The sequence below is a fragment of the Salmo salar genome, chromosome 12 (genome assembly GCF_965601325.2).
Source record: "Salmo salar chromosome 12, fSalSal1, whole genome shotgun sequence".
NCBI classification, from domain to species: Eukaryota; Metazoa; Chordata; class Actinopteri; order Salmoniformes; family Salmonidae; genus Salmo; species Salmo salar.
Window position 1 is genome coordinate 60055217 of NC_138302.1, and position 13473 is coordinate 60068689.

Sequence of the window (13473 nt, forward strand, 5' to 3'; positions counted from 1 at the left end):
TGGGAGAGCGCAATGGTTCTCTTTTGCTCGATTTTATGCACCTGTCAGCAATGGGTGTGGCTGGGGTGTCCACATACTTTTGTATATAAAGTGTACATTAATTTACCACCAGGAAGTTAATGAGAGAACAGCTAAAAACCCATTCAGTCCATGATGGGCTAATCAATTCAAAGTTGAATGTGTTCAAGGCAGGCAAGAATAAATAGTACACTATAGTGGCCAAGAGTGACCACAAAAAATCATTGTGAAAATTAAACTTAAAATTAGATGAAGGCTTACATCTAACTAGGAGTAATTTCATACTAGATTTAAAGTTTTGTGCAACATGATTAATAGATAAACCTTGATTTAACACAGTTTAAGAGTTAATTCATGTTGGTGCAACCCACCCTGGTATTTTAGAACTGTGTTGTGTCTTGGAAGTATTGTATTGAAGACTCATCCTATGGAGTAATTTATAGGCTTACAATTCAGCACCATCTGCTGGCTAGACAGCGACATTTGAAGAGGCTGATCATGGTAGCCAATGACGAATGATGATAGTATATGCCTCAATTCCATTTGGTGACGTACAGGCTACACAAGCGTCAACATGTCATAAATTGATGTCAATTGGACATTTGCGCAAGAACGTGCGTTTGAAGTAAAGATGCAGCCCCATAATGAGAGTATAGGCTATAGGTCTGGTTTGAACATGATCCAGACATGGTCCAGCATTTGTAAATCGACAGACAGCATGACGTTATCGGACGTTGGCGACTGGACGAGAGCAAGCAAGCTGCACGCACCTGTAATGTTCGTTGTCGCTACACGGCCTGAAAGTTGATTTCCAGAAAGACTGGGCAGATATTCTGCACAGACGTTGCATATAATAATAAACTGCTATACAAACATTTTGTAGGCTTATGATGTTGCAATGTTGTGAGAACAATATGAGACAAATTCCACAGTATAGGTAAATGACTCGAGCGAGGTGACAGGTGAATAGCCTAGGCCATTACGTATTTGATCTGAGGCAACAGCCCACTGGGCACACACTGGTTGATTCAATGTTTTTTCCACGTCAGTTGAACCAGCGTGGAGTACATGTTGAATTTACGTCTCTGCCCAGTGGGAGACGATCCATATTCCATATCTGAGGTATTGTATAGAGAATAACAACGTATTGTATGAGACCTACAGTAGGATAACACCCACATTAAGGTCAACGTTATACATAAACCTGACATTTCATATAATGGTTAAACACTCCCTTAACATAACAGGAGTTGGGTGTCACACGAAACGTGACACACACACACGTGCAGGGGGAGTGGATACTGTACTTATACAGTATTTCAGTTGGTTGGGGAGTTCGGTGATGTCCACAGTCCTGCGCTCTGCGTCCTGGCAACCTGTATGATTCAAGGATTTTGCAAAGACTTGAATAGGTCTGCTGTTATATTTTTACTTAAAAATACAAAATATAATTTTCGACTCGCTATGTCGCATGTTGGAGTGGATAAGAAGGTACAGTCATTTTGGTTTTATTTCGTAATAGGCTATATATTTTTGTTATGGACCGTGTAATGTAGTTTGGTGTCGCGTTAAACTTATTTTAGCAAAATGCACTTTTTCCCCCATGTGAAAATAATGATAGTCACAGAAATGCATTAGAAAAATGTAATATGTGTACGTGTTTTTTTGTTTATTGACATTTATCCAGTTAGTCAGACTATTCTGACTATTGGCATGTTCTTCTTTTCGTGCAGTTGTTCCCATTGCCTATTTTTCGAATAGTACCTGAAAACATAGGACTGGGGGCATAACACAATGTTTCTCCTAATTCTCTTATGTAAATCAATACTCTGTGGCTAAGTACTGTGCACTATTGTACATCTCCAATATTTATTAAAGTGAACAACCTATCATTGCTGTTTCTTTTTTATTAATACTTGTTTGTACTGACAGGGCAATGATCTAAACTTGATGTTAATGGTGACGTCATGTGCCATTGGAGGCACTCTTCAGTATGGCTACAACCTTGCCATAATGAACGCACCCACCATAGTAAGGTTATTTTGACGCACCTGTGTGTGTGTGTGTGTTTTTGGACCCCAGGAAGAGTATCTGCTGCTTCTTCTAAAGCTAATGGGGATCCAATTAAACAAATACAATCTAGGGGGGGGGTGTGTGTGTGTGTGTGTGTGTGTGTGTGTGTGTGTGTGTGTGTGTGTGTGTGTGTGTGTGTGTGTGTGTGTGTGTGTGTGTGTGTGTGTGCACATGCTCACGTGAGTGTATTTGATCACACTTGACCTTTCCTTTCAGTTCATTCAGAACTTTGTTAACGAGACATTTCGGGAGCGCTGGGACGTGCAGCTGAAGAACTACCAGGTCACTCTGGTCTGGACTTGCATTGTGTCCATCTACTCCCTGGGGGGGCTGGCCGGAGCTCTTATAGCTGGACCCATGAGCATAACTTTTGGACGGTAATAATGTATTGCTGTATATCTGGATCCATGATCATAACCTTTGGAAGGTAATGTCATCAATGTCAAGGCAATGTCAATGTCAGATATTGACACAAGGATGTGCGATAATCTTGGTAAATGGCCCTCACTGAAAAGCTTACTATGTGCTTTAGAATTCAATATTACCAGGGATCTATCAGTGATATGTCTCAAAGAGAAATGTTTAGTGACTGATGAGCAAATTGTCATCTGTTTATGGGTCAGATGTAAAAGGGGGTTGCATCAAAGAGAGCATAGACACAGTATCGCTGAAGACAGCAAGGCTACTTTATGTATTCTCTTCTCAGTGGAGTCAGTCAATGAACAATGTGGTGGTGTTTATGTTTCTCAAGGCTGAAAGAGCACACTGAACCTTGCAGGCTGGCGCCAGGGCATATATGATATCTGGGCAGAGAGTAGTATTTGCATAAATGTAATTATAACATCATTACTAAAGTATAAGTTAATTGATACTCAAGATTTACTTGGATTTACTCGTCTCCACTATATTCTACTCTACTAGTCTCCACTCTACTTTATTCATCTCCACTACTTTATTAATCTCCACTCTATTCTACTCTACTAGTCTCCACTAGTTTATTCATCTCCATTCTACTCTATTAATCTCCACTCTATTCTACTATACTCACCTCCACTCAACTCTACTCTACTTGTCTCCACTCTATTCTATTATACACTACTAAATTCTACTCTACACTACTCTATTAAATTGTACTATACTCTACACTGCTCTACTATATTCTACTTTACTGTACACTCCACTACTCTACTAAATTCTACTCTACTCATCTTCACTCTATTCTTCTCGTCTCCACTCTACTCATCTCCACTCTATTCTACTCTACTAGTCTCCACTAGTTTATTCATCTCCATTCTACTCTATTAATCTCCACTCTATTCTACTATACTCACCTCCACTCAACTCTACTCTACTTGTCTCCACTCTATTCTATTATACACTACTAAATTCTACTCTACACTACTCTATTAAATTGTACTATACTCTACACTGCTCTACTATATTCTACTTTACTGTACACTCCACTACTCTACTAAATTCTACTCTACTCGTCTTCACTCTATTCTTCTCGTCTCCACTCTACTCATCTCCACTCTATTCTACTCTACTTGTCTCCACTCTACTCTATTATGCTCTACTGTACTCTACTAAATTCTACTCTACAATATTCAACTAAATTCTACTCATCTCCACTCTTCTATTCTACTAAATTCGACTCTACTCTACACTACTCCACTATATTCTACTCTACTCTAACCCCCTTGTGTTGCTCCCACAGGAAGAAGACTATGCTGTTGAATAATATCTTCTTGATGCTGAGTTCACTCCTAGCGTTGACCAGCAGAGCTGCCAAGTCTTTTGAGATGATCATCATCTCCAGGGTCCTGGTTGGAATCAATGCTGGTATCTACTGTATATTCAACCAGAGGGTTCTCAAATGGGGGTTCTCATGTCATCAATCCACGCTCATTGTGCAACTGACTGCATTGCTTGTACATTGTGTATAGAGAAACAACCAGTATTACACGTTTTATGTTTGTTGCTGTCTTAGGTCTTTAAATGTCAATGACATGTCAATTGTAGATATAGATAATACTGTAATTGTACAGCTGTTTGTCTTATGTTTGATGCAAGAAACTGAAACCACAGACAGTAGAGAAATGATCTACTCCTTTCATAGGGATCAGTATGAATGTGCAACCCATGTATTTTGGTGAGAGTGCTCCCAAGCACCTGCGAGGGGCTGCTTCCCTGTCGTCAGCTATCTTCACAGCGTTTGGAGTGGTGTTAGGACAGGTCGTGGGCCTCAGGTAGGACACATACAACACACCGACACATAAAACAAAGACAAACATCCAAGCAGAGCATTCAGAGGCTACCAAATCAGCCTGCAATTTAGTATTACTTACACATAAATCTAGCACTACAATGGATTGTGTGATTTGTTTGGGGAAATAATTGCAGATGTAAACTTTGTTTTAATTAAGTCAGTATTTCATTTGATGGTGTCATATGTTTCCAGGGAGATCTTGGGCAGTGAGCCCTGTTGGCAATACCTACTGGCCAGTAATGCCATCCCAGGCCTCATCCAGCTCCTCACTCTCCCCTGGTTCCCAGAAAGCCCTCGATACCTCCTCATAGACCGTGGGGACAAGGAAGCCTGTATCAATGGTAGGTAGGAGGAGAGCCAAACCATGGTCCACGTTGTTCTGTTCCTCTTGTGAGTTAAAGAGATATACAGTAAAAGCATGAGCAGGTTCTTTTGATGTTCATTGTGCCGCCTCTGCGTCAACAGGGATGGGTAGTCTTTAAATCTTATATGTGTCTGTGTACTTTGCCATCATTTGTATTTCCAAAATCCATTTTGCCCGTCCACGTGTATGTGTCTGTGTGTGCGTGTGTTAGCTCTGAGGCGTCTGCGTGGCTGTGAGGTCCAGAGATCAGAGTTGGATGAGATCCTCCAGGAGCAGGCTGAGGCTAAAGGCCTGAGGCCCAGCAGACCCTGGGAGCTGTTCGCTGACCGTAATGTGCGCTGGCAGGTGATCTCTATCATCACTCTCAGCAGCGCCATGCAACTCTGTGGCAACGACTCCGTGAGTTACTACAAAAACTCGGAAATAAGAACTTAGAACTAAAACGTAGAATTTTAAATAACTGTATTTTTCAGTTAGTAGTAGTGTATTAAGTAGGCCACGTGTCGCATAAAATCACAAATAATATCTGTGGTGAATGATGATGCAATGTCCTTTTATTATTAATTTACCCTCTTACAAATGATGTAAGAAGCAGACTCCTGCCAGTAGACTTCTTATTGTTATTGTAAGCATGGTTTCTCCCCACAGTTATTGGGTTTCTCAGATGTTTGGTTTTGAGTAAGCAGGGTTTTGGTTCTCTCTGGTCCTGGGGTTTCTGACTGAGAACTCTCTCTCTCTCTCTAGGATCAAAGTTACCTACCTCTAAAGAACACCATTGTTCTGACAGTAGAACATACCCAGCTCAGATACAATTTGGCCACAGTGTTCCTGACCCCTCCTTCTCACAGCGAACTTGATTAGAAATCTGATATCAGCTATCAATATTTCATACTGTGTGTCGACGGGTTTACATTTCCTTGTTAAAAATGCATGCTGGTGATGATGACATGTGGTTGTACTTTACAGTTGTAATGCTGCGGGAGTTAGGGAGGAGTACATAACTTAAGGTTACTTCCGTAACGCCAGTTCTCTGATAATAGAGTGGGGTGTCTCACATTGGGATTCGCTGGATAAGGGGTGTGCCAGCGCGTCCACCCCTGGTGGTGCGTCTCCTGCCAGCGCAAAGAACAGAGAGCAGTGTGCGTCTTTTGTGGGTTAGTGAGCATCTCGGGGACTCGATCCAGCAACCTTTAGGTTACTGGCCCAACGCTCTAACCAGTAGGCTACCTGCAGTAGCTAGGCGTGTGACGCTAGCTACCACCGAAGACTTGGAGCGAGTAGAAAAAGGCGAAGCATGAATTCTACTCAAAGCAAAAACTTTACTTTTGGACAGTACTCAAAACTAGAGCCTTGAAGCTGAGGTCCTACGTTCGGCAGCGTAAAGCTCAGGGTTCATTGGAGAACAGTTAAGCAGGGAAACAGGGATGAAGTCGAGCTTAGAGAGTGAGAATGACCAGAGGGCGGGGCCGTGGCAACTTATAATGAGTAGGGTCTCCTCATTCGCTACGCAACCTGTCTGTCTGCGACAAACATCGTGAGAGTGGACCTTCGGTAGTGATTTGCTTATCCAGCGAATCCCAATGTGAGACACCAAACAATTATTTGAAAGAGAGCGGGTTGTTTGTATTTCAGATAGGGTTTAATGAAGAGGTGTAGTCAGTCCAAGGCCATGCCAAGTTAATAGTGCTGCTGCAGTCTCTTAGTTGCCTTCACGCTACGTCTCACAGTCCCTAACTGATGACTGTGTAATTACAGTACCTTTCTTCAGGGGATTATTTAGACCAGGGGGCTGGCAGCTGGAAGCCTTAGGGAGAGAGCTGACTGGGTATTAGAGCAGTAATATGCTAAATGCTTTGCGGCTGAATCAGCTTATCAACAACACAATTTCAATTTGGTCATTTGATGTAATGATTTGAAATGCTCCGTCAGTCTGTCAGTACTCTGTCAGTACATGATAAGGACGGGACTCTTTTTATGAAAAACGATAGAAAAAGTATAGTTTCATTCAAAAAATCATCATAACTGAAACAGCAGCCACTGTGCTCTGTCAGTACGCTTACTGTATGTACAGTGTATGTGATGTTCTCTTTTTCACTCCAACAGATCTACTTCTATGCGTACTATGTGTTTAAAGAGTCCGGGATCTCTCCGGATATGATCCAGTATATCACCATATGCACTGGTACATGTGAATTCACAGCCTGTATAATATGTGTGAGTATTCCTGAGTAATAATGTGGCTGTTGTGTAACTAACTAACCACCCCAGAGGCAAGTAGGGATTGTCTCTCTCTCTCTCTCTCTCTCTCTCTCTCTCTCTCTCTCTCTCTCTCTCTCTCTCTCTCTCTCTCTCTCTCTCTCTCTCTCTCTCTCTCTCTCTCTCTCTCTCTCTCTCTCTCTCTCTCGTTAAATCCTTAATCCAGACCTTTGAAAAAGTTGCTCTGTAAGAAAAGTTACATTTCAAAATTGTTCCTGCATTCTGAGAGCTGTTAAAGTGCTTTTCTAGGCGTTCTGTTTGGATTAGAATGTATTTTCACACAAGGCTAAAAAAATGCTCACCTCAGTGTAACCAGAGACGTAATAGAAGATGAAACACCTCTCTTTTGCGTCTATGGCTAACCTCAGGGCTGAAAATTATATGATTTTAATATACATTGTAATGTTTGCATCCTCCTCAGAACCTGCTGATTGAGCGACAGGGCAGGAAGATTCTTTTGATGGGAGGCTACGTTTTAATGACAGGCTGGGCCATTGTCTTCACTATAGCTCTGTGTTTTGAGGTATTCTATCTTCTTATGTCATCCTCTTCCCCTGTCAATGTAAGAAAATAAAAGTGCGAGTGGAAATCAAAAGGTGATCTGAAACTAGATGATGGAGATACGTGGCTGAAATGCCATGTCCTAGTCATGTCCCAGTCTCTAATTTCATTGGATTTATTGACCTTTGGGACTCTATTACTTCTGAAGGGCGTACGTACTCATCGTAATGGAAGAATAGCAGTCTGACTTGGTTCATCTGCGTTACAGTCATGCTTGGGTTGCTGTGTACCAGTCAGAAAAGTAAACATACCCTTTTGAACCCACTGTTGTTTATTCCTCTTCATGTTGTGACAACACATCACTCTATCCACTAGGAGGGGTAATTCTACTTTGTGCTTTGCATGTGTAGGTGCAGCGGGTGGTTGGATAGGTATAGTCAGGTACAGTTGTACGATCTTAATTTGATCACTCTTTTGTTGCTGAGAATTTTCCTGCACAGCAGAAAATGCAAACTTGTAGTGTATTCAAGGTTTAAAAAGGCTTCTAAAGTTTGTAATTTCCACTTTTTAAAATGTCAGACTTGATTTGCCCTAATGAAAAATGTATCAACCCCTACAAAAAATTATAATCCACATCATAATTCACATTTCCTCTTGCTGCAGGATTATTTCCCTGCTGTAGAAAACTGGCTCAATTAAGATTCTACATCTGTAAGGCGACAGGACACTTAAAAAGCCCACTCAATCAGTGGTATTATGTGGTGCTCATTTGAATTAACATTGATTTAGCTCAATTCTTTTTGGACCAGTGATTACCTCAGCCTTTGGTCTGCAAGAAAGTCTGATCTTTTCAATTTTACTGATATTGATTCAGCAAGATAGAACTGAGTTGTCAGGAAAATTACTTTCTTTTTTATATACATTTTTTAACTTGGCGTTCTGCATTAGCATCGAATAGTCCCTGTGATATGCAACTTTTCAGGGAAGTTAGGAACCAATATACACAGGCAGTTAGGAAAGCTAAGGCTAGCTTTTTCAAGCAGAAATTTGCATCCTGTAGCACAAACTCAAAAAAGTTCTGGGACACTGTAAAGTCCATGGAGAATAAGAGCAGCCCCTCCCAGCTGCCCACTGCACTGAGTCTAGGAAACACTGTCACCACCGATAAATCCACTGTAATTGAGAATTTCAATAACCATTTTTCTACGGCTGGCCATGCTTTCCACCTGGCTACCCCTACCCCGATCAGCAGCCCTGCACCCCCCACAGCAACTCGCCCAAGCCTCCCCCATTTCTCCTTCACCCAAATCCAGATAGCTGATGTTCTGAAAGAGCTGCAAAATCTGGACCCCTACAAATCAGCTGGGCTAGACAATCTGGACCCTCTCTTTCTAAAATTATCTGCCGAAATTGTTGCAACCCCTATTACTAGCCTGTTCAACCTCTCTTTCGTATCGTCTGAGATTCCCAAAGATTGGAAAGCTGCCACGGCCATCCCCCTCTTCAAAGGGGGAGACACTCTAGACCCAAACTGCCACAGACCTATATCTATCCTACCCTGCCTTTCTAAGGTCTTTGAAAGCCAAGTTAACAAACAGATTACCGACCATTTCGAATCCCACCGTACCTTCTCCGCTATGCAATCTAGTATCAGAGCTGGTCATGGGTGCACCTCAGCCACGCTCAAAGTCCTAAACGATATCATAACCTCCATCGACAAGAGACATTACTGTGCAGCCGTATTCATTGACCTGGCCAAGGCTTTCGACTCTGTCAATCACCACATTCTTATCGGCAGACTTGAGTCTGGTTTCTCAAATGATTGCCTCGCCTGTTTCACCAACTACTTCTCTGATAGAGTTCAGTGTGTCAAATTGGAGGGCCTGTTGTCCGGACCTCTGGCAGTCTCTGGGTGTGCCACAGGGTTCAATTCTCAGGCCGACTCTCTTCTCTGTATACATCAATGATGTCACTCTTGCTGCTGGTGATTCTCTGATCCACCTCTACGCAGACGACACCATTCTGTATACTTCTGGCCCTTCTTTGGACACTGTGTTAGCTAACCTCCAGACGAGCTTCAATGCCATACAACTCTCCTTCCGTGGCCTCCAACTGCTCTTAATTGCAAGTAAAACTAAATGCATGCTCTTCAACCGATCGCTGCCCGCACCTGACCGCCCGTCCAGCATCACTACTCTGGACGGTTCTGACTTAGAATAGGTGGACAAATACCTAGGTGTCAGGTTTTACTGTAAACTCTCCTTCCAGACTCAAATTAAGCATCTCCAATCCAAAATTAAATCTAGAATCGGCTTCCTATTTCGCAACAAAGCATCCTTCACTCATGCTGCCAAACATACCCTCGTAAAACTGACCATCCTACCGATCCTCGACTTCGGCGATGTCATTTACAAAATAGCCTCCAACACTCTACTCAACAAATTGGATGCAGTCTATCACAGTGCCATCCGTTTTGTCACCAAAGCCCCATATACTACCCACCACTGCGACCTGTACTCTCTCGTTGGCTGGCCCTCGCTTCATACTCTCCGCCAAACCCACTGGCTCCAGGTCATCTACAAGTCTCTGCTAGGTAAAGCCCCGCCTTATCTCAGCTCACTGGTCACCATAGCAGCACCCACCCATAGCACGCGCTCCAGCATGTATATCTCGCTGGTCACCCCCAAAGCCAATTCTTCCTTTGGCCGCCTTTCCTTCCAGTTCTCTGCTGCCAATGACTGGAACGAATTTCAAAAATCACTTAAGCTGGAGACTCATATCTCCCTCACTAGCTTTAAGCACCAGCTGTCAAAGCAGCTCACAGATCACTGCACCTGTACATAGCCCATCTGTAAATAGCCCATCCAACTACCTCATCCCCATACTGTATTTATTTATTTATTTATTTATCTTGCTCCTTTGCACCCCAGTATCTCTACTTGCACATTCATCTTCTGCACATCTACCATTCCAGTGTTTAATTGCTATATTGTAATTACTTCGCCACCATGGCCTATTTATTGCCTTTACCTCCCTTATCCTACATGATTTGCACACACTGCATATAGACTTTTTCTACTGTATTATTGACTGTATGTTTGTGTATTCCATGTGTAACTCTGTGTTGTATGTGTTGTTGTATGTGTTGTTGTATGTGTCGAATTGCTTATCTTTATCTTGGCCAGGTCGCAGTTGTAAATGACAACTTGTTCTCAACTAGCCTACCTGGTTAAATAAAGGTGAAATAAATGTAAAAAACTTGCTAAATCATATATTTTTGACTTGATAACTAAGTTCTTTGTTTTACTGTAACAGCACATGGTGGAGTGGATGCCTTACTTGAGTATGGCCTGTATCTTCACCTATATACTCAGCTTTGGCATGGGCCCAGGTGAGCCAGTCTCTTCCTTTCAATAGCTTAAATATTAATATTTAGCGTTTAATATTATTAGACCAGTCAGTTAGAAATACTAGCTCTTATTGAAGGGAATTACATTGGCATTTAAGTATTTTATCCTACACACTACAGAGTATCCAACAGCGCTGCAGTTGATAGTTTGAGCATCTGTAGATCATATATAAGGGTCTGTCCAAATAAAGTGTGATATCATTTCATTTCAACTATGGCTGTAAGGATGACAAATGTATTTTTCCTTGGGGATTAATAAAGTACACTCATCTCATAATGTTCATGGGAAATGATCTACAGTAGGGTGACGGTATTGGGTACGGTCTGTGTGTATCTTTGCCTACAGCTGGAGTGACAGGGGTCCTCCCTACAGAGATCTTTAGCCAGACTGCCCGTCCAGCAGCCTACATGATAGCTGGCTCAATGATGTGGATCAACCTTTTCATTATGGGGATGATCTTTCCGTTCCTGGTGGTGAGTGAAAAACACATACACACAAACGGCTCCTGAGTGGTGTAGCGGTCTAAGGTACTGCATCTCAGTGCTAGAGGCATCACTACAGACCCTAGTTCGATTCCAGGCTTTATCACAACCGGCAGTGATTGGGAGTCCCTTAGGGCGGCGCACAATTGGCCCAGCATCATCCGGGTTAGGGTTTGGCCGGGGTAGGCCGTCATTGTAAATAAGAATTTGTTTTTAACTGACTTGCCTAGTTAAATAAATAAAAACGCACACACACCCACAGGGTCATTATACTAAACGAGTGCCTTTTGCGTCACTTTGATATAAGTAGAAATTGTGCAAAAATATTGCATTTTAAAAGCTTGTTATATCAAATAAGTGATGCTTCAAATAGACCACATGGAAAAATCTATAAATCAACCCTGTTAACAATAAATACAATAGACAAGATATACATGTTTTAACTATATAAACATTTGGGTGAAGCTTGCATTCAATTGCCCCTCTCTGTTGCACACAACAAGCTTCCAGCCCCCCTGTCACATGGGGATTTATGTATGATTTAAGATGAAGTCTTCAACCCTGTTACGGTCAACCCTGTTACTTTAGTAGGCACTTACTATAGTCATTTTTTAACTGAATCTCTTGAGATGGGGTAAACATGTTTTTATTAAGTTGAACATGTGCTATTTATGACAAAAGGTTAAAATTAGATGAAATAAAACATTTTTTCATCAAGTTCCAATACTCAAAAGGCAACTAATTGGTGGAACGACCCCCCCCCCCCCCCCCCACACACACACACACACAAACACATTCAAACACACACACTGACACGTTTTTGTTGTTCTCTCTCTCTGCAGAGTGAGCTGGGTGAGTTCTGCTTCGTCCCATTCGCTGCTGTCTGTTTCCTGTCTGCTCTGTACGTGGGCCTGGTTCTGCCTGAGACCAAAGGGAAGACCCTCTCAGCCATCGCCAATGAGTTCCACAAACTCAACTATAGGGGCCAGGACAAGCAGGGTCTACCAGCCCCTCAGGCACAGTATCAGCTGGGAGAGGTCTGCCACTCCACTGCCCTGTAGGCCTACTGCTCTCCTACCTATGACCTACGACCTCTACTATTGACCACAGTACTATTTAAGGTTAATTAATTAACCTTAATTAACCAGGAGATCCAATTGAGGTCAGAATACCTTTTTCCCACAGGAAACCAGGTTTTCCATCGTCTTGGGTTTGAAAAAAGCATACAAAGATGGTGTATTCCCTTTCATTAAAATGAAAGTACAGTAAGTCAATTTTCGGCAATAAACTCTTGGAAAGAATAATTATTGTTTTGAGCACAGAGATCCCATTACACTTATAATATGTAATTATGTACTATTGAGTGGCTTGAGTGAAAGCCTTATGTACAGAGGGGTGTTAAGGGATGGACTGTCTTTACTTTGAAAGTTGTTCATTTTAATAATGTGCCTTTGGCATCAAGTAGTGTGCACTTTTAGTCTACCAGTACAGAAGAAAATGCAATGTTGTGGGTCCCATATCTTGAAAGGGTGAATGTAATCCACATAAATCTTTAATGGTGAATTCCATATACACTGATCAGTGAAGTTATGTTTTTATTTTTTATTTTTAGGACCAATATTTATCAAATCCCTGTGAGCCTGTTTATGCCATATCAATCACATATTGCCTTGTGATGAAAATGAAGAAAGTATATTCAAATCAAATTTGGATCATTTGTTTATTTTTGCTGTCCAAGTCAAATGCACATTTCAACTGCTGTTACATGTGTCATAGGGTTATCATACAGATATGGTGGATGATATTGTAACAAGGTAAAAACCAAAGGTATCTAAGCTACTGTATGTTGAGAGTATTATACTGTATTTATAGATCATTTCATATCAAACTATATTATCAAATAATCAACTTGTTTTGAACAGTATGTCATATATTTCATTGTTTGCAATAGATTGTGATCATAAACAAATAAGACCATGTAATGTATCTATGTGAAATACAGTGCCTTCGGAAAGTATTCAGACCCCTTGACTTTTTCCACATTTTGTTATGTTACAGCCTTATTATAAAATGCATTAAAAAAAAATTCCTCAGCAATCT

At 41.6% G+C, this 13473-nt stretch overlaps 1 protein-coding gene across 2 annotated transcripts in view; it reads left to right on the forward strand.

Annotated features, from left to right (window-relative positions):
- Window positions 1-13390, forward strand: part of slc2a11a (solute carrier family 2 member 11a) — a 16436-nt gene extending 3046 nt beyond the window's left edge. Inside the window, exons 1-12 of one of the 2 annotated variants that reach the window (NM_001141793.1) lie at window positions 1366-1509; window positions 1951-2049; window positions 2308-2468; window positions 3809-3933; window positions 4211-4340; window positions 4553-4701; window positions 4936-5123; window positions 6828-6938; window positions 7402-7503; window positions 10797-10872; window positions 11237-11364; window positions 12216-13390. In NM_001141793.1, coding sequence (NP_001135265.1) covers window positions 1399-1509; window positions 1951-2049; window positions 2308-2468; window positions 3809-3933; window positions 4211-4340; window positions 4553-4701; window positions 4936-5123; window positions 6828-6938; window positions 7402-7503; window positions 10797-10872; window positions 11237-11364; window positions 12216-12434 — 1599 coding nt within the window. In that variant the 5' untranslated portion in view covers window positions 1366-1398 and the 3' untranslated portion in view covers window positions 12435-13390. Of the gene's footprint in view, window positions 1-1365; window positions 1510-1950; window positions 2050-2307; window positions 2469-3808; window positions 3934-4210; window positions 4341-4552; window positions 4702-4935; window positions 5124-6827; window positions 6939-7401; window positions 7504-10796; window positions 10873-11236; window positions 11365-12215 lie in introns of those variants that run through there. The other variant, XM_014132291.3, reaches the window with a different exon arrangement.
- The last annotated feature ends 83 nt before the right edge of the window (window positions 13391-13473 follow it).